This window comes from Schistocerca cancellata, chromosome 12 (assembly GCF_023864275.1).
Source record: "Schistocerca cancellata isolate TAMUIC-IGC-003103 chromosome 12, iqSchCanc2.1, whole genome shotgun sequence".
Classification (NCBI taxonomy): Eukaryota; Metazoa; Arthropoda; class Insecta; order Orthoptera; family Acrididae; genus Schistocerca; species Schistocerca cancellata.
The window spans coordinates 159,261,821-159,283,761 of NC_064637.1; the positions used below are offsets into that span (position 1 = coordinate 159,261,821).

Genomic DNA, 21,941 nt, shown 5'->3' on the forward strand with positions numbered 1-21,941 from the left:
GGTACTCCAAAAGGAGCACAAAATTATGGAGTACAAGACCCTGGACACGCTGTCTTACTGTGAGGCTAAACTCAAATATGAAAGACTAAACCCTGTTTCCATGCTATCTTCTTACGCTGTCGCCATCAATGACGCTGTTCCGCCCGTCGTCTAAGGTTACTCCAGTGGGCCCTCAAGGCTGCTCATCTTCCTCGCCCCTCCATTTGGCTGGGGGCACGTCTTCTTCCATTGCTCCGAAAGCTTCTTCTTTGGGAGCATCATCCCGCCAACATGCCGAGGACATCGGTTCCCTCCCCCCAGCTGGAGAAGCAATGGCCTCCTCCGTCTCCTCCTACGCGGAAGGGGTGCCTTGAGACTCTACCTTCCACAGTCCCCCTCAGTGGTCCAGTGGACACCAGCCAGTAGTTGAAGGAGCCACTGGTTGCTGGTTGAAGGGCTTCATGGTCTTCCTATGTCCCTGAAGCTACTTCTGAGAAGCCCTCCCAACAAGCCCCTAAAGGAGCAGCGAGAGGCCAAACTTCAAAGAAGTAGTCCACTGAGAAATGGGAGCCTCCAGTGCCCCTTACACCGGCACTCCCCCACGGGTCTTTGTCCGAGGACGAGGTGGGGATTCTGGCATCCTTTGAGGACCCATATGTCGCTGACGCCTCGGATACAATGGTACTGGATGCCAACACTCAGCCAGTGGCGACAGGTGATGCTGAGGTCTAAAGTGTCATTCTCCAGTGTAACTGTGGGGGTTTTTTCTCCCACCTGGCTGAGTTATGTCAACTTTTAAGCAGTGCACCTGCTTTTTGCATTGTCCTTCAAGAGACCTGGTTTCCCACAGTGCAGACCCCTGCCCTTCTTGGCTATCGGGGGTACTACAAAAACCGTCCTGCTTGTGGCAGACTGTCAGGTGGAGTATGTGTTTTCATCCTTAGCTCTGTCTGTAGTGAATCTGTGCCCCTTCAAACACCTTTAGAAGATGTGGCTGTCAGGGTGAGGACAATGCAGAAAATTACGATCTGTAACATCTACCTCCCTCCAGGTGGTGAAGCACCACCCCATGTTTTGGTTGCACTCATTTTGCAACTCCCCATCTGTTCTCCTTCTGGATGATTTTAACACCCATAACCCTTTGTGGGGTGGAGCCAAGGTCAATGGCCGTGACAAACAAGTTGAGGACCTATTACCTCACCTCCTAAATACAGGTGCCCCCACACATTTCAGTGTGCCACACGGCACATATTCAGCCACTGATCTCTCAGTTTGCAGTCGTGGCCTTCTCCCATATGTCCACTGGAGAGCACATGACGACTTGTGTGGTAGTGACCACTTCCCACTCTTCCTGTCCTTACCATAGCGTCCCTCACCTCTACACTTGCCCGGGTGGGTTCTTCCCAAAGCTGAGTATCCGTTGCATGCCACCATCGATGAAGTGATCCGTGTCGTTACTAATACCATATTACCGCAGTTGAATCAACAATCCCTCATTTCTCCTGTTGGCCCCGGTGGCAGTCAGTGCCCTGCTGGTCACCGAAAATCGCTGCGGCTATTAGAGACTGTTGGCGGGCCCTCCAATGTTATAAGTGCCACCCCTCCCTGGAGAACCTTATTGCTTTCAAACGGCTCCATGCCCAGGTTCTCCTCCTCGTCAAATAAGAAAGCAGGAGTGTTGGGAACACTAAGTCTCCGCCATTGGAACACGATCCTCCACCTCCCAGGTTTGGACCAAGCTCCGCCGACTTTACGGCCATCAGAACCCAGCAGGTGTACCTGGAATTCCCAAAAATGGAGTTGTATCTGCCGATACAGACGTAATTTCAGAGCATTATGCTCATATCTCTGCTTCGTAGAAGTACCATCCCACCTTTTCGTCTCCTCAAAAAGAGGGTGGAGCAGCAACTCCTCTCTTCGCTCCCTTCAGTAAGTGAGAATTTAAAAGTGCCCTTGCCGACTGTCCTGACACATCTCCTGACCCAGGCAGCATCCCTTCACAAATTACGAAACGTCTGTCAGCAGATTCGCAACGCCACCTTCTTGCTGTCTTCAACCACATTTGGAGCGATGGCGAGTTCCCATCGCAGTGGCAGGGAATTGTCATCAATCCAGTGCTAAAGCCAGGGGAGAACCCACTAGATGTTGACAGCCCATCAGCCTCAACAATGTTCTGTGCAAGCTGCTTGAACGTAAGGTTAGTAGGCGTATGAGTTGGTTCCTTGAATCACGGGACCTTCTATCTCGTTTCAGGGTGGTTTTCGCCAAGAACGCTCCACCATCGACAACTTGGTGTACCTGGAGTCTGCCATTCGATCAGCCTTTTCCAGGCGACACCTTCTTGCTGTCTTTTTTTGATCTCACAAAGGCCTATGATACCACTTGGCGACACCACATCCTCTCTACTCTGCACGAGTGGGGTCTCTGGGGGTCCACTCCCGATTTTTATACGAAACTTTTTGTCACACCTCACTTTCGGAGTTCGCGTTGGTGGTTCCCATAGTGCACCCATATACAAGAGAATGGGATCACGCAGGGCTGTGTCCTGAGTCCCCCACTCTTTTTAATTGCTGTCAATGGTCTCGCATTAGCAGTAGGGTCGTCAATCTCTCGCCTCCTATACACTGACGGTTATTGTCTTCTACTGTTGCGGCTGAATGCTGTCTGCAGGGAGCTGTATGGAAGGCGCAGTCGTGGGCCGTCACTTATAACTTTCAGTTTTTGGCCATGGAAACTTGAGTCGTGCACTTCTATCGTCGTCATGCTGTCCTCCCCCACCCAGAAATTTACCTTGATGACCAACTAATGGGAGTGGTCTTTGACACCCTCTTAATTTGGCTTCCCCATCTTCGTCAGCTGAAGGGCAAGTGCTGGCGGCACCTTAATCTTATTCGATGCGTGAGTCACACTGACTGGGTTGCTGATCGTTGTACACTGCTGCAGCTGTACCAAGCCCTCGTACTGTCCTGTGTTGATTATGGGAGCATGGTGTATGGTTCAGCAGCACCCTCTGCACTGAGTCTACTAGACCTTATCCAGCACTGTGGAGTTCACCTTGCAATGGGAGCCTTCCAATCGAGCACAGTGAACAGCCTCCTTGTGGAAGCTGGCATTTCTTCCTTGCAGCTCCGGCGACGACTGTTGCTCGCAAATTATATCACCCACATACATAGTTCACCGCGCCATCCTAATTACCATCTCCTTTTCCCCAACACGGCGATCAATCTCCTGCAACAGCGGCCCAGAACTGGGAATCCCTTCACCGTCTGTGTCCGGTCACTTCTTCATGAACTCGACACGTTCCCCTTACAACCTTTCCTGCAGGTCCACTTCTGTACACCTTCATGGTTCATACTTCGGCCACAGCTTCAGCTGGATGTATTGCAAGGCTCCAAAGGCTCAGTCCCACCCTTGGCCCTCTGCCGGCATTTTCTCTCTCGGCGAATTTGAGGGTTCAGAAATATTCTATACAGATGGATCGATGGTCGACAGTCTTGTTGCCTTCGCTTACGCTCACATCGGTCACACGGAACAACGCTCCTTGCTGGATGGCTGCAGCATTTTTACTGCAGAGTTGGTTGTCATCTATCGCGCTTTTGGTCATATCTGCTTATGCTCTGGTGAGTCCTTCGTCATTTGTAGTGACTCCTTAAGCAGCCTACAAGCTCTTGACCAGTGCTTCCATAGACATCCTTTGGTACTGTTAATCCATGAGTCTTTTATGCCCTCTGCACCAGGACACTCAGTGACCGTCATTTGGACCCCAGAACATGTCAGGATACCGGGCGATGAACTTGCTGACTGCCTTACCAAACATGCCACCAGTAAACAATCTCTGGAGATTGGCCTGTTGGAGACCGATTTATGATCAGTCTTCCACTGCAAAGTTTTCACGATCTGGGATACTGACTGGCGCACCCTGAGTACACCAAATAAACTCCGTGCTATCAAGGAGATAACGAATGTGTGGCAGTCATTCATGTGAACCACTCGCAGGGAATCTGTTGTCCTTTGCCAGCTCTGCATTGGCCATACGCGTGGCTAACACATGGTTACCTCCTCCCTTGCGAGGACCCAGCTCATTGTCACTGTGGCTCCCATAGACTGTTGTCCACATCTTGCTGGACTGCCCAGTTTTCCCCCCTGCAGTTCCGAGGGGTTAGAATAGGCCCAAGGTATTCCTGCCTGTCGTAAGAGGTGACTAAAAGGAGTCTCTCACATTTCGGCCTTTGTGATGGTCCCCTGTAGTGTTTGACCTCCATTTTTCAAAATTTTCCCGAAGAGCGAGCCAACTGGGGAAGGCCGCCTTACATGGTGCATCATGTCCATCATGTGCTGAGACCTATCGCATCCTTTGTCAACGTGGATCTGCACTTCTGCTCATTCTCCAACTGTTGGACGAGGTCACCCTCCCACGTGATATCCAGCACGGTAGCCAGTCTGTTGTGGTGGGGCCGCCCTGTCCCTGTTGGTTGTAGCCCCGTGACCACACAGGGATCGCTCTGCTGATGCCTGCGCCGTTAACTCCCCACGTATGCCAAGGGGTGGATGTCCATCCCCCTGGGACATAGGGATTCGTGGCAATGGCCATCCTGCCAGTGGCCTCCACTGCGGCTGGGTGGCACCCGTGGGGAGGGCCCCTGGTCGTACTGGGTGGCATCAGGGTGGATGACATGCGATGAAGCGTAGTACATCATCTCTTGCAGGTGGTTAAACACCAGCAGTCTCTAAGCATTCATAGGCTCAGTTCAACGCACAGAAGTACGACCCCAAATCGTTCCCCTCCCTGGCCACACCATGGGAGGAACGTCAGGCTAAGGATGGCAGTGGCTCTGATTCGCCCCGGTACCTTGTATGTTGGGACTGATGAGGAATCTTTCATGAAGATAAAGACTCAGTTTTTTGTTGAGCATTTAGAAGACAAGTTTGGGGAGGTGGAGGGCTTGTCCAAAATGAGATCTGGGTCAGTCTTGATCAAAACAATATCCTCTGCCCAGTCACAGGCGTTACTCGCTTGTTGGAAGTTAGGTCATATGTCTTCCTGCTGTACTTCCAGCGTCACATGTCGAGATTGCGGATGCCCATCACATCCCGATACTCCATGTGTCCTGCCTCCCATCTGTGTCAACTGTGGAGAGCACCATTTGTCTTGCTCGTCAGACTGCAGGATTCTCCAGCAAGAAAGGAAAATCATGGAGTACAAGACTCTGGACTGACTGACCTACACTGAGGCTAAGAGGAAATTTGAACACTTACATCCTGTGCACATGACATTGTCTTACGCTGCTGCTACAACAGTTGTAGCCCCATCACCTCTCAGAGCCAGAAGACTACACCTGCCCCCTTGATGATTGGGGGGGGGGGGGGGGGGGAGGCACGTCCCTCCGTGTTCCTGTTGCTCCTGCACCAACTAGTTCAGGAGCAACCCCCACCCAACCATCAGGGACATCTGTCCCCACTTTTAAGCTGGAGAAGCATACAACTTATTCAGCTGCTCTTGCAAGGAAGGGGTCCCTTGGGTCACTCCCTTCCCAGGTTTCTACTAGTGGGAAAGATGACACCCACCAGTGGCTGAAGAGTCCAAAAGCAGCTGGTCGCAGGGCTTCACGTTCATCCTCAGTCCTAGAGACCAAATGATTGAAGTTCTCCAGCCATGGAAACCCAAGGAACAGCGAGATAAATCCAGAAAGAAGGTCCCCAAGACCAAGGGAATTGTGGTGGCACCCACACGACCACTACCTCAAATCTCTGCGTCTGTGGATGAGGTGAAGATACTGGTGTCCACTGAGGACATACAGTGGCGGTCGAAATAATAGAGCCACCTCTATTGACGAGATTAAGAACTAGGATATCTATTAGTTCGCGAAATCGCCACGAGTGCCGTGTTGTCAGTCCCTTGTAGACAACATCAGGGAAGACGTTGCTGCTATCTTTAGTCGTCCGAAAGGAAGCGTTTGAGCTAGACATGTGACAAGAGGCATAAAGGTAAGAATCTTATGGGTCAAAATAATAGAGCCGCTTTACACATGTGCCTTTAAATTGATTTTTATGCAGTTGTTTTGTATGTAAATTGACGTGTGGTTTTGTTTACATTCGTCTAGATGGGCAGAGCAAAGCATACCAGTGAAGATGAGCGTATAGTAATGTTCCGGATGTTCAAAAGTGGGATGTCCATGAATAAAATAGCCAATGTCTTGCACGTTTCGCGAAAACGAGTCCAGAACGCCATGAGACGGTCAAAACAAACAAAGCCGCAGGTGGAGAACAGGGGGCGACCTCGTGTAACTACTCCTCGCGTAGACAGACTCATCACTAGGGAAGTGAAGAAAGACCCATTTTTGTCAACACCACGACTGAAAGCCATTTTGTTTAGTGACGAACATGATGTTCAACCATCAACCTCAACGATTCAAAGACGACTGAGATCTGCAAAATTGAATGGGCGCATTGCAAGAAAGAAGCCACATGTTTCACAAGCTAATGTTCGGAAAAGGTTAGCCTTTGCCCGGAGAAATGAACAAAAACCTAATACTTGGTGGAGGAACATCCTTTGGTCCGATGAATCCAAGTTTAATAGGTTTGCCTCAGACGGAAAAGTCTATGTGCGCCGCCCACCAAACCAGGAATTTAATCCCAAGTACACTTTAAAAACTGTGAAATACGGTGGCGGAAGTGTTATGGTATGGAGATGTTTTTCGTGGTACGGCATTGGTCCAATACACCGTATCAACGGCATAATGAACGCAGAAATGTACAAAGACATCTTGGCAAATGTGATGCTGCCTTATGCTGAAGAGGAAATGCCGCTGAAATGGAAATTTCAGCACGATAACGATCCAAAGCATACTGCAAGGATCATAAGGCAGTTTGTTCAAGAGCACAATATCGAAGTATTAGAGTGGCCACCTCAGTCCCCTGACGCATCACCCATTGAGAACTTATGGGAGATCTTAGACAAGAGAATTGACCGCTCAAAAGCTACATCTTCAGAAAAACTGTGGGAAGAAATCCAGAGAGCCTGGTATGCGATCAGTAGTGACGAATGCAGGCGTTTAGTAGACTCTATGGGTAAGAGGTGCAGGGCAATCCTCAAAAATAAGGGTTACCCCACGAAGTACTAATGCAGTCCTATGCAAAAAAGACTGTTCCTGTACGTTTCATAAGACTGAGATCAAGTACAATATATTTGTTTCAATTGGCTCTATTTTTTTGACCCTGTGGTCTGGTATTCTTTTGAATATTATTGATTATTACTGATTATTTTGTGTTGTGTTATCGATATAACTGACTATAGTACAATGTGACTCGGTTGTAATGGTTTCCATCATAGTTCAAACATGTCTAGTAATAAATGTGCACTTTATTCCAAACCTTTGCCAGGTGGCTCTATTATTTTGACCGCCACTGTAGATCTTGCCAGACACTCAGACAAAATGGATATAGACTGCTCAGCCAAAAAGTTGGTGGCAGCAGGTGACACCTCACGATGATGTCATCCTCCAGTGGAATTGCAGCAGTTTTTTCCACCACCTGGCTGAGCTACAGCGACTGTTAAGCTGTACACCTGCTTTCTGCATTGCCCTCCAGGAAACCTGGTTCCCAGCAATGCGGGTCCCTGCCCTCCACAGCTATGACATATACTACAGGAACCATAGCGACTATAATCGAGTGGCAGGTGGAGTTTTCGTTTATGTCATAAACACAGTTTGTAGTGACATGTGCCCCTTCAAACCCCTCTTGAAGCTGTCTCTCTCAGAATAAGGATGACAGGAAATAACTGTCTGCAATGTATATCTTCCTCCAGATGGTGCAGTACTCCTGAATGTATTAACTGCACTGATTGATCAACTCCCTAAATCTTTCCTACTACTGGGAAGCCCTTTGCGAGGTGGTACCGTGTTTACTGGTCGAGGCAGAGGAGTCAAAACTTTACTGTCGCAATTCGACCTCTGCCTCTTAAATACTGGGGCCACCACACATTTCAGTGTGGCTCATGGTAGTTATTTGGCCATTGATTTATCAATTTGCGTTCCAGGACTTCTCCCACCTATCCACTGGAGAGCACATGACAACCTGTGTGGTAGTGACCATTTCCTCATCTTCCTGTCACTGCCCTGGAGTCAGGCCCACGGACGCCTGCCCAGATGGGCTTTAAACAAGGTGGACTGGGAAACTTTCACCTGTGTTGTCACCGTTGAATCTCCCCCACCCAGTAACATCAATGTGTTGGTTGAGCAGGTGACTACAAGAACCGTTTCTGTGGCAGAAAACATTATCCCTCACTCTTTAGGGTGCCCGTGGGGAAAGGCAGTCCGTTGGTGGTCACCGGAAGTCGCTGAAGCAATTACGGAACATCGGCATGCTCTATAGCGGCGTAAGTGGTGCCCTTCCCTGAAGCACCTCATAGCCTTTAAACGGCTCCGTGCCCGCGTTCGCCAACTTATCAAATGACGGAAACTGGAGTGTTGGGAGAGAGATGTCTCGACCATTGGGTACCATACGTCACCTTCCCAAGTCTGGACAAAAATCAAATAATTTTCGGGTACCAGACCCCAACAGGTGTTCCTGGTGTTAACATAAATGGCGTGTTATCTACCGACGCAAACACAATTGCCGACCACTTTGCTGAGCACTATGCTCGAACCTCTGCGTCAAAGATTTAACCCCCAGCCTTTCGCACTCTCAGACGGTGGCTGGAATGGAAAGTCCTCTCATTTACTACTTGTCACTGTGCATCCTATAATGCCCCATTTACAGAGTGGAAGATCCACAGTGCCTTTGCACCTTGCCCCATCACAACTCTACATCTACATACATACTCCGCAGTCCACCATACGATGTGTGGCGGAGGGTACCTCATACCACAACTAGCATCTTCTCTCCCTGTTCCACTCCCAAGCAGAGTGAGGGGAAAACGACTGCCTATATGCCTCTGTACGAGCCCTAATATCTCTTATCTTATCTTTGTGGTCTTTCCGCGAAATATAAGTTGGCGGCAGTAAAATTGTACTGCAGTCAGCCTCAAATGCTGGTTCTCTAAATTTCCTCAGTAGCGATTCACGAAAAGAACGCCTCCTTTCCTCTAGAGACTCCTACCCGAGTTCCTGAAGCATTTCCATAACACTCGTGTGATGATCAAACCTACCAGTAACAAATCTAGCAGCCCGCCTCTGAATTGCTTCTATGTCCTCCCTCAATCCAACCTGATACGGATCCCAAACGCTCGAGCAGTACTCGAGAATAGGTCGTATTAGTGTTTTATAAGCTGTCTCCTTTACAGATAAACCACATCTTCCCAAAATTCTACCAATGAACCGAAGACGACTATCTGCCTTCCCCACAACTTCCATTACATGCTTGTCCCACTTCATATCCCTCTGCAATGTTACGCCTAAATATTTAATCGACATGACTGTGTCAAGCGCTACACTACTAATGGAGTATTCAAACATTACGGGATTCTTTTTCCTATTCATCTGCATTAATTTACATTTATCTATATTTAGAGTTAGCTGCCATTCTTTACACCAATCACAAATCCTGTCCAATTCATCTTGTATCCTCCTACAGTCACTCAACGATACACCTTCCCGTACACCACAGCATCTACATTTACATCTGGGCAAAAATCAAATGTGTTTTCGGGTACCAGACCCCAACAGGTGTTCCTGGTGTTAACATTAATGGCTTGTTATCTACCGACGCAAACACAATTGCCGAGCACTTTACTGACCACTATGCTCAAACCTCTGCATCGGTAGATAACACGCTATTTATGTTAACACTGGGAACACCTGTTGGGGTCTGGTACCCGAAAACACATTTGATTTTTGCCCAGATGTAGATGTAGATGCAGATGCTGTGGTGTACGGGAATGTGTCGTCGTTGAGTGACGTGTCAGCAAACAGCCACACCTTGCTATCCACCCTATCCAAAAGATCATTTATGTAGATAGAAATTAACAGCGGACCTACCACACTTCCCTGGGGCACTCCAGATGATACCCTCACCTCAGATGAACACTCACCATCGAGGACAACGTACTGGGTTCTATTGGTTAAGAAGTCTTCGAGCCACTCACATACTTGGGAACCAATCCCATATGCTCGTACCTTAGTTAGGAGTCTGCAGTGGGGCACCGAGTCAAACGCTTTCCAGAAGTCAAGGAATATGGCAGCCGTCTGATACCCTTCATCCATGGTTTGCAAGATATCATGTGAAAAAAGGGCGAGTTGCGTTTCGCAGGAGCGATGCTTTCTAAAGCCGTGCTGTTGCATGGACAGCAACTTCTCTGTCTCAAGGAAATTCATTATATTCGAACTGAGAATATGTTCGAGAATCCTGCAACAAACCGATGTTAAGGATATTGTCCTGTAATTTTGAGGATCCGCCCTTCTACCCTTCTTATATACAGGCGTCACCTGTGCTTTTTTCCAGTCGCTCAGGACTTTTCATTGGGCAAGAGATTCGCAATAAATGCAAGCTAAGTAAGGAGCCAATGCAGTAGAGTACTCTCTGCAAAACCGAATTGGAATCCCATCAGGACCTGGTGATTTATTTATTTTCAACCCATTCAGGTGCTTCACAACCCCAGGGATGTTTATCACTATGTCCTCCATACGGGAATCTGTACGAGACTCAAACGGCGGTATGTTTGTACGATCCTCCTGCGTGGTTTTGCTGTCTTCCGTTGCCAGGCCAGACTGATCACTGAGTGACTGGATGGAAGCCTTCATCCTGCTTAACCAATTTTACATAAGACCAGAATTTCCTTGGGTTTTCAGCAAGTTCTTTTGCTAAGGTGTGACAGTGGTAGGGGTTGTATGCTTCGCGCATCGCTCTTTTTACAGCAGCACGAATCTCTACTAACTTTTGCCTGTCCTCATTATCCCAATCTTTCTTGTACCGTGAGTGCAACTGTCTTTGCTTCCTGAGCATTCTCCGAATTGCGCTGTTAAACCACGGTGGGTCTTTTCCGTCCGTAACCCACTTTTTTGGCACATACTTGATCAATGCGTGATTTACAATGTGTTTATAATTTGCCCATAATTCTTCCACGTCCATCGTACCGGAAGTAAATGAAGGCGATTCATTTACTAAATGGGATGCTAACAACTGCTTATCTGCTCTTTCTAGTAAGAATACTCTCCTAGCCTTCTTGACCGACTTTTTAACTTTCGTAACCGTAGTCGTAATGACAACTTCATGTTCACTAATCCATGTCCCAACATTGACACCGTCGATGAGGTCTGGTCTGTTCGTGGCTACCAGATCTAAAATATTTCCATTACACGTTGGCTGTCTATTTAGCTGCTCAAGACAGTTTTCAGATAATGTGTTCAAAAGTAATTCACACGACGGCTTATCTGTACCACCTGTAATGAATCCATAGACATCCCAGTCTATACTAGGTAGGTTGAAGTCATCTCCGACTAATATAGCATGAGCCGGGTACTTCTGCGATATAGAGTGTAGACTCCCATTGAATGATTCTAGAACTGTCATGGTGGTACCTGGTGGCCAGTAAATAACACCCAACAATTAACTTTATTTCTCCTAGCCCTGTTAAACGTGCCCAGATAACTTCACAATCACACTCTACTTCGACCTCAGTAAACACAATATTTTTGTCAACTGCAATGAAGACACCACCTCCTTTCAGATACACGTTCCAGGGCCAGATTGGACCCACAGTCAGATGATTAAACACCTCTCATCTGACTTCGAGTGACATCTCATCATCTTCAACCAGATCTGGTGAGACGGCGTCTTTCCATCCCGATGGCGGGAGAGCACCATCATTCCAGTGCTCAAACCCGGTAGAAACCCACTTGATGTGGATAGCTATCGGCGCATCAGCCTCACCAACGTTCTATGTAAGCTGCTGGAACCTATGGTGTGTCGGCGGTTGGGTTGGGTCCTGGAGTCACGTGGCCTACTGGCTCCATGTCAGGGCGGCTTCTACCAGGGTCGCTCTACCACTGATAATCTTGTGTCCCTCGAGTCTGCCATCCGAACAGCCTTTTCCCGATGTTAACACTTTGATGCCGTCTTTTTTGATTTACGAAAAGCGTATGACACCACCTGGCGACATCATACCCTTGCCACATAATATGAGTGTGGTCTCCAAGGCCCACTCTCAAATTTTATCCAGAATGTCCTGTCGCTTCATACTTTCCGTGTCCAAGTTGGTGCCTCCCATAGTTCCTCTCATATCCAGGAGAATGGGGTCCCGCAGGGCTATGTATTGAGTTTCTATTTTTAGTGGTCATTAATGGTCTAGCACCAGCTGTAGGGCCGTCCGTCTCTCCTTCTCTGTATGCAGACGACTTTGGCATTTCGTACTGCTCCACCAGTACTGGTGTTGCCGAGCAGTGCTTACAGGGATCCATCCACAAGGCGCAGTCATGAACTCTAAACCACGGTTTCCAGTTTTTGGACGCAAAGTCGTGTGTTATGCACTTCTGTCAGTGTCGTACCATTCATCCGGAACCAGAACTTTACCATAATGACGATCCACTCACTGTAGTGGAGACATATTGAGTCTTAGGACTGGTTTTTGACGCCCGATTGACTTGGTTTCCTCACCTTCGTCAGCTTAACCAGAAGTGCTGGCAGCACCTCAATACCCTCCGCTGCCTAGCAACACCAACTGGGGTACAGATCGCTCTACACAACTGCAGCTCTACAGAGCCCTTGCTCAATCCCTCCTTGACTATGGAAGTCTGGTTTATGGTTCGGCTGAGCCCTCAGCGTTGCGTTTACTCAGCCCAGTGCACCACTGTAGCGTTCGCCCAGCGACAGGAGCTTGTAGGACGAGTCCGGTGACTAGTGTCCTTGTGGAAGCCGGAATGCCTCCATTGCAGGTTAGGCGTGCGCAACTGCTGGCCAGTTATGTAGCACACGTTCGTAGTTCTCCTGCGCATTCGAATCACCGTCTCCTTTTCCCACACACAGCAGTTCATTTTCCGCATTGGCGGCCCAAGTCAGGGCTTCCAATTGCAGTACGCGTCCGATCCCTTCTTTCTGAACTGGCGTCCTTGCCTTCTGGCCTCCTTGCCTTTACCACCTATACTTGAGTTCCATTCACATACACCTCCATGGTGTATACCTAGGCCGCAGCTTCGCTTGGAACTTTCACACGGCCCCAAGGACTCAGTTAACCCCCCTGCTCTCCACTGCCACTTCATCTCTATTCTTGACAAGTACCGAGGCCACGAAGTGGGTTACACTGACAGCTCGATGGCTCGTGCTCACGCCGGCTTCGCGTATGTCCGTGGAGGACATATTGAACAGCATTCCTTGCCCGATGGATGCAGTGTTTTCGCTGCCAAGTTGGTGGCTATATCTCGTGCTCTTGAGCACATCCGTTCATGCACTGGGGAGGCATTTCTTCTGTGTACAGACTGCTTGAGCAGCCTACAAGCTCTCTACCAGTGCTACCCTCGTCATTCTTTGATAACGACCATCCAGGAGTCCATCTATGCCCTGGAACGATCCGGTCATTCAGTGTGTTTGTCAGTACCCCAGGTCACGTCGGAATCCCCTGAACTTGCCGACAGGCTACGTGGAAACTGCCTATGGAGATAGGCTTCTCTGCAACTGACCTGCGTTCATTACTATGCTGCAAGGTTTTGCGGCTTTGGGAGACGAAATGGCATAACCTTAGCACGCACAACAAACTGTGTGCCATTAAGGACACTACGGATGTGTGGTAGTCCTCCATGCGGGCCTCTCGCAGGGACACTGTTGTTCTCTGCCAGCTCCGCATTGGCCAGTCTTGGGTGTCACACGGCTACCTCCTTCGCCGCGATAACCCACCTCAGTGTCGGTGCAGCGCACGGCTGACAGTGGCCGATGTCTCGGTGAGCTGTCCTCCTTTGGCTGCCCTGCGACGGACTCTTCAATTACCGGACGCGTTGCCATTAATTTTAGCTGACAACGCCTCATCGGCTAATTTAGTTTTATGTTTTATACGCGATGGTGGGTTTTGTCATTCTGTATAAGTTTTAGCGCATGTGTGTTGGTTGTCCTTCTGTTGTTCTTCCTTTCTCTTGTTATTGTGCTGTACATTTCCTTTCCTTTCTTCTTTCCGTCGTGTAATTATTTTACTGGGAACAAGGGCCCAAAGACCTCGCAGTCTGGTCCATTCCCCCCTCTTTTAAACCAACCAGCTGCCCAATTTTAGCTGCAATTTTAACCTTCCCGACACTCTACCTTCGGTGTTGGATGACAGTGCCTCAACAGCAGATTTAGTTTTACGTTTTATTCATGAGGGGTTTTTTAACCATAACATCTAAGGTTGGGCATTTGGCCTTCTCTCCAAGACCTCCACACTCCCTCCATTTTAACTCTCTGTCTCCCTTTCTTTGCATTTGTTTGTGTTGGTGGTCATATTTTCCCTGCTTGTGTTCATCTCACCTTGTCTTTTTGGAGTGGACATTTTAGTGTGTTGCAGATTGACTGGCTCATCCTTTTTTATACTTGTGATCAGCCAGCTCAGACCATCTGCTCTATGGTTTTAATAACTTCTTTTACTTTTTCTTGTGGTGTATGTTTCCCCCGTTTTTTGTTTGTTCCATTCATTTTCTTTTTAACTTGTGGTTCCCCATTCCTTTGCCCCCTTATACTTTCCAAAATGTACATTGGATATTGTTTTACCTTGACTCTTGTTTGCATCAAGGAAAAGGGAATGATGACGCTGTAATTTGGTCCCTTTATACCCCAAACCAACCAACCTCTCCCACCACACCTCTGCTCCTCTGCCCCCCCCCCTGTATCCCATGTCTCCCCTCCCCTCCCCTCCCCTATCCCTCCATTCCTGTCCCCTCCCCTATCCTATCCCTCCACACACCTCCCCTGTCCTCCATTCCCCTCCACCTGTTGCCTCCGTCTGACCCTCCATTCCCCTCTGCCTTTCTTCCATACCCCTCCACCTGTCACTCCCCTTCCTGTGTCACCTCATTCCTCTTTCCCCTCCCCCTCTCTCACTCCTCCCCCTCTCCCCTTCTGCATCACTCTTCTGCCTCTTTCTACCTCCTTCTCACCTCCCCTCACCTCTCCTCTTTACCTCCCATTCTCCGCTCCCCCTCCCCCTCCCCCTCCCCCTTTCTCACCTCTCCCCCTCCCCCTTTCTCACCTCTCCCCCTCCCCCTCCCCCTTTCTCACCTCTCCCCCTCCCCCTCCCCCTTTCTCACCTCACCACCTTCCCGTTTCACACCTCTTCCCTCTGGCCTTCCCCTCCCCCCTGCCCCCTTTGACCTCCCCCTCCTTCCCCCTCTCACTTCAGATCTCCTCCTTCCGCCATTCCCCTCTCTTCCCTCCTCCCCCTCTCTCCATCTTACTGCACCTGCTTTTTTCCTTCCTGTTCTTTCTTGTTTCCTGGTTACCCTCTCCCCTTTTCCAACCCTCCTGCCCCCAGCCATGCAGTCTCCATTGGTTCACTTCTCATATAAAATGGGTTTTTCATGCAGTAAGATGGTGTGATTCAATTTTTACAATCTGAAAGATACTAATCTAACTTGGTGATCCTCTTCTGGGTGCTAAAATATTTTTAGAAATGAAAATCAATACTTGCTGTATTGGAGGCACTACCTGAAGTCCCTTCTCTGACACTCCCTTACACTCTGATTAATGCCCACTATTGAAATGCTGTTACCTTGGCTCTTTTTTTTTTTTTTTTTTTAGACTGTGGGTTCTCTGCACACTGCAAATGCTCCCGAAAGGTGCCGTCAGACTGTTTGCCCAAACTGAAGGGTGTGCGCGGAGTATTCGGCCTGGACCTGACGACGTTGGCTTCGCAGCAGCGCAGCCACGTACCGCGCGTCGTGAGGCGCTGTGTCGAGGAGATAGAGCGACGCGGCCTGGACACAGAGGGCCTGTACCGCGTGTCCGGCTTCGCTGAGGAGGTCGAGGCACTCAAGCTGGCACTCGACACAGGTCTGCTCCTATTGCTCCTTTTGGCATGACCTACAGGTATATGCTCTGTATCATTGCTGATCTGTATGTGGCATTATTTTTCTGTACTGTTCAAAGCATGCCATATAATTGTGCATATAACAGATCTAATGCGATGTCTGTGTTCGATCGCAGAATGAATTTGGGATTATAGTGGGGACTACCAAAATTTTAGGTGGATATTCTTAGATGGACTGTGACTGATCCCTTCACTGCAAAAATACAGGTCACTCCACCTACCAGTTGCCCATGTACTTCTCAACAATTATATTGTTGCTTTATTTTTATACCCTTCCTCCTCCTCCAGGGGCCCAAACAAGTAAAAATTGTCCAGGGTTAAATTATGATCAGTAAAGAATGTATTAAGTAGTTGTCTGGGGAATTCATTTCATAGAGTTTCTCAGTGGTTGCAGTTATGTATTGTCTTGCAGGAGCTTCGTTTACTGAGATACAAAGCTTTCACATTGACGGACAGTTTAGAGTAGTATGTTGCACAAAGTCTTCCACCATTGTGAAAAAATTCAATGGGGGACATACATGTTTATTGTGAAAAAGCAGTTGTTAGAACTTCGCTGTTAACGTGGGATTTCTGACCTTGACAGAAGCCCCTGCTTGTCTTATTTTAGTGACAAATGCTTAACTCTCCCCTCTAAGTAAGCACCTAAATAAATTGCAGTCACTACATTTGAATTTACTGACACTTTTTCCACTCGGTTGTCTGCATTTGGAAACAAAAATGTATGTGACTGTTTTGTTGGGGTTTATGTTAGTGTTCCAAACTTTGCATTCGTATGTAGTTGTTCTAGATGTTCCCGAAGTTTTGACAGTGCAAGTACTTTTAAATCAGTAGTGATGTCAGCATACACCTACATGGGCACGTTGTTGTTGTAAACTGTGATCATTGTGATACCTACCACAACCCCGGTATTTCCGTCTGTACAGTCGAGTCCGCAGCACCTCACAGACCATTCCTTCCTCGTCAGAAATCAATCGATCCTGCAGATTATGTCTCCTGAAGTAACTAATTAAGACAGTTTGAAAATTGAGCCACCGTACCAAATCTTATCATATGTTTTCTTGATAATGAGAGAGGCAGCAGCGTGCTATTTTCTCTCTCCTTTATTTTACATACATGATCGGTTAGGTGCATTTAATTATTTGTTTCAGCTATCCTCGCCTGTCTCTCCAAATTGTATACTGAATGGATACTAACTAGACTTTTCACACTTTTTTGCCTGCTAATTCACATCACCTAGGTTTTGTGTGCGCGCGCACTACACAATGGTGTTTGCAGATGGTGAATTGGCAGACCTCGGACCAGAGAAGTACGACAACATCAATGTTATTGCCGGAGCTCTGAAACTGTACCTGCGTCTGCTGCCCATACCTCTCATTACATTTGATGCTCATCCACCACTTATTGAAGCAACTAGTAAGTACTGAAAGACTTCGTAGTCATATTCGTAGTCAGTGCTGAAAGCTGTTTGTACAGCCTGGTGTAGCCTGCATTTGAGATATGCTCTTTTTGTTCACCGTAACGTGTTTTGCCCTTCCCTCCTAATTTTTTTTCCCCTAACCTAAGTTCCCTATTAGCTCTCCCCCCCCCTCCACCCACCCCCACCCCAAATCATGTTGGAAGTACATCGCCATTCTGTCATGCAGTGGAACATCTTGTAGTAACATTGGTAGAACATTACGTAGGAAATCAGCATACATTGCACCATTTAGATTGCCATCGATAAAATGGGGGCCAATTATCCTTCCTCCCACAATGTCGCACCATACATTAACCCTCCAAGGTGGCTGATGTTTCACTTGCCGCAGCCGTCGTGGCTGCTTCCGTTGCCCAATAGTGCATATTATGCCGGTTTACGTTACCGCTGTTAATGAATGACGCTTCATCGCCAAATAGAACACGTGCAAAAAATCTGTCATAATCCCGTAATTTCTCTTGTGCCCAGTGGCAGAAATGTACACGACATTCAAAGTCGCTGCCATGCAATTCCTGGTGCATAGAAATATGGTACGGATGCAATCGATGTTGATGTAGCATTCTCAACACCGACGTTTTTGAGATTCTCGATTCTCGTGCAATTTGTCTGCTACTGATGTGCGGATTAGCCACGACAGCAGCTAAAACACCTACTTGGGCATCATCATTTGTTGCAGGTCATGGCTGACATTTCACGTGTGGCTGAACACTCCCTGTTTCCTTAAATAACGTAACTATCCGGCGAACGGTCCGGACACTTGGATGATGTCATCCAGGATACCGAGCAGCATACATAGCACACGCCTGTTGTGCATTTGGTTCACAATAGCCATACATCAACACTATCTCGACCTTTTCTGCAGTTGGTAAATGGTCCATTTTAACACGGGTAATGTATTACAAAGCAAATACCGTCCACACTGGTGGAATGTTACGTGATACCACATACTTATACATTTGTGATTATTACAGCGCCATCTAGTGGGCCAACCATAGCGCCATCTGGTTTCTCCCTTCAAACTAGACGAGTTTCGTTCTTTGTAGTTTTTTCGTTTGATGCTTATTTCGTGGGATATTTGGCCTGGTCACTATCGATGGACCGCCCTGTATATAAGGTTAGCCAAATGCAGTCATCATATTCTCTGATGTTATTGCTAGACACAGTGTGATTTTTTGGCATCTCTCTCTCTCTCTCTCTCTCTCTCTCTCTCTCCCTCCCTCCCTCCCTCCCCCCTTCCTCCCTCCCTCCCCCTCCTGAAATGTCTGCTTAATTGATATAGGACACTAATATGCTGGGGTGTTTTTGTGTTAGTTTTCATTGTTACCTTGTTTCAGAAAAGAAGACTGTATCTGAACAGTTAGCAGCTATGAAGGAAGCTGTTATGATTCTGCCTCCTGCACACTACCAAACTTTGAAGTTCCTCATGGAGCATCTCCACAGGTGAGCAGTGGACATTGTAGAGTGTGTGAAAGGGAAAAAGATTTCAGTGATGCACCTAATAGCAGACATGACATCTTGTCGAATTGGGTGTACTGCCGGTGGTCTGCGTTTTTCTAACACAATATTTCGGCATCGTGCCTTGGCATCTTTATCAGGTGCTTCCTGTGACTTCCAGCAAGCACCTGATGAAGACGCCGAGGCACGATGTCGAAATATTGTGTTAGAAAAACGCAGATCACCGGCAGTACTGCCGATTCGGCGAGATGTTACAAAATCGCCGGGAAGTCTAAGAAATTATAACAGCAGACATAATCATAAAAGAAAAGAAGTCACACGCATTACCTTCAGAGCTGGAGATGAGGAGAAAGTTCAGCATTCCATCCCCATTGAGATCATTAGAACAGAGCACAGGCAATTAAATGAGCATTCTGAATGAAATTGCCTGTGACTTTTTTGAAGAAATCGTTTTGGCTGTTACCATATTTGAGGACTGGAAAAAAAAATCATTTTATTTTATGGCCAATTTTGATGTTATCACTTTGCCAAGCTCAGTGTTATTTTTTGCCAATTTGCAAATTCAGTGTTGGTTTTTTCTTTTTTCCCCTCCTAAATTCGGTGTTATTTTTTGCCAATTTTGGTGCAGACTTTTATTACACTTTGTGTTACTTTTTCAGCACTTAAGTTTTACTTTCTTGACACTTTCAGTATTATCCTTTTTTTTATAAAAAGTCTCAGGTTGTGTACTTTGTAGAAAAAAAAGGTTTTTGTGTTATTTTGTTATAACTTATTTTTCAAGTATTGTATGTCCTCTATTTTTCTCACTTCATTGCTTTTCAGTGTTAGTTAAAAATAAAAAATAATACACATTATCAATCAGATTATGTTCATTGACATCACACATTACATTTATTTATATTACTGAAAAAAAAAAAACATGTTAAACCTTCTAAATCAAATCGACTAAAGAAGGATAGCTCTGCTATCACACAGTGTTGAAATACAGTATTTTCAAATGAAAGCATTGTTATAACATCAAAATCCCTTTCTGAGACATTATACCGCCAATCACTGCAGTGTGAAAACGCTGTTTAGAATCTATGTTTGAACATTGAAGACACATTACGTTCAGCTCAACAGCAGATTTTATCATTTCCTGCTGGTATGGAATGTTGCATTTGTGTCACCTCACAATATCTACACTGCTGAGAATTGCCATTTCAGGTATACATAAGACTCCTGTTATATCAGCATTTATAGGGATCACCATAATTTCCTAGGGCTCAAACAAGAGTCTAAGGTTGCGAATGAAGACTTGCATTTATCTGGGGCCAATGAGGGTTGTCAACATAGTTCCAAGGTGTGTACAAGTGTGCTTCATTGTCTCCATAACCTATGCCTGAATTTTTTTTTCCAGATTTGTCAAAAGTCTGCTAATTTCATCACAAAAAATTCCTTTTCCCACAACAATGCCACCATCTTCAAACTGTTTTAACTTGTAAACAAAGCTAACAGGTATGTCTGCTGTTGTACATTTCCTGGTACGTTCATTAAACAAATCACATCAAAAATATCTAGTTTTGTGATGTGCTATTATTGTTGTTATTATTATTATTATTATTATTATTATTATTATTATGCACTTCTATGTCATCATTGGACCATTTTAGTCAAGCATTTGCTGTTCATCATCTTTAGTAAGTGCATGTTTATACCCTTTTAAACTACCCAGTACCTTTTCATTCGTTTTGATCTTTTCCGTGTTTTCTCATGTGTAAACACATTTATCACCATGTATTGTTTGTTTATTTTTGGTTTAAATGATATATTTTTGTTTTTCAGTTTCTTTAGATTTACTTTTGTTTTGCATGTCAGCCAGGCTCAATTGTAGTTCATCCATATCCTCTCTTATTTCCTTCATCAGTCCTGCTTGTTTTGGATTCCCGAGTTGATCTGTAATTCTTCTTGTCAGTCTGATTTCTGATGTCCTCTTGATATGACCTTCAAAGAAATATTATTCGTGTGTATAGTACCTAATAGGCCTCAGTTCCCTATATAGCTCTTTATTTGGCCCTATCCTCCATTGTCCTTCTTTTTCATATTTTTGTTATTTATAACTGTTCTACCTCTACTCTATAATTTTGGGATTTTGTCAATTCTGTTTCTCTGAGTGACTTCGGAAAAGTGTTTCGCCGACGTATGTTACCTCTGGCTGAACCACGATTATGTAGTGTTTTAATTTTGTTTTGATTGACAGATATGCTTCATTATCTCTCTCTCTCTCTCTCTCTCTCTCTCTCTCTCTCTCTCTCTCCAATTAATCCAACATGGAAGAGTCCCAGGCTGATGAGCAATATTCAAGAATCAGTATTACAACTGTTTCCTTGAGATTCTTATAGTGAATCTCAGCCTGCCATCTACTTTTCCTGTTATTTGTTTTGTGTGGCAATTCCTTTGTAGGTTACTCATAGGAAATACTACAGTTTTTACTGTTCCCAGTGATTCCACTCCAGTAGTGTAATTGAACATTAGCAGGCAGGCGATATGTTAACATTTGTTTTTGTTCAGGGTGAACTGACAGTCCCTGCATCAGTCATTGATTGTTCACAAGTTTTCCTGCATTTTGCCACTGTCCTACGCCATTGAAATCTACCTGCAGACAACAGAATCATCTGCAAACAGCCTTGTGCAGCGTCCAGATTATTCATGTGATGATGATTCGTATGTACTGTATTTACATGAGGATAAGATGGCCCTGAATATGAGATACCCCATTTTTTAAAAAGAGGCTCTTTAAGAAAGTTTGATTTTTGACATATTCTGGCTAACCGAAATTACAAACTGTTTCTTTGATATGAAGTATCTGCCTAAAAAAGTTAACACTATGCCTGTTCTAAACTTATGCCTATTATTGATTGTTTGCATTTTTGGAATAAAAGAAGAAATAAAATAAACAAAAGCAAATGGTTTTCATTAATTTTTATCTTCACTTCTTTCTTTGATTACTATCTAAGCCAGTCACCTATGGTATTACTATTTTCAATCGTCGTCAACGTTACCACTGGTATCAATATC

The 21,941-nt window shown here is 46.2% G+C and overlaps 1 protein-coding gene across 1 annotated transcript in view; it reads left to right on the forward strand.

Annotated features, from left to right (window-relative positions):
* The window catches only part of LOC126109859 (N-chimaerin), a 50,425-nt gene that overhangs the window by 21,991 nt on the left and 6,493 nt on the right, over positions 1-21,941 (forward strand). Inside the window, exons 6-8 of the mRNA XM_049914925.1 lie at positions 15,667-15,918; positions 17,231-17,368; positions 18,764-18,869. Coding sequence (XP_049770882.1) covers positions 15,667-15,918; positions 17,231-17,368; positions 18,764-18,869 — 496 coding nt within the window. The remainder of the gene's footprint in view (positions 1-15,666; positions 15,919-17,230; positions 17,369-18,763; positions 18,870-21,941) is intronic.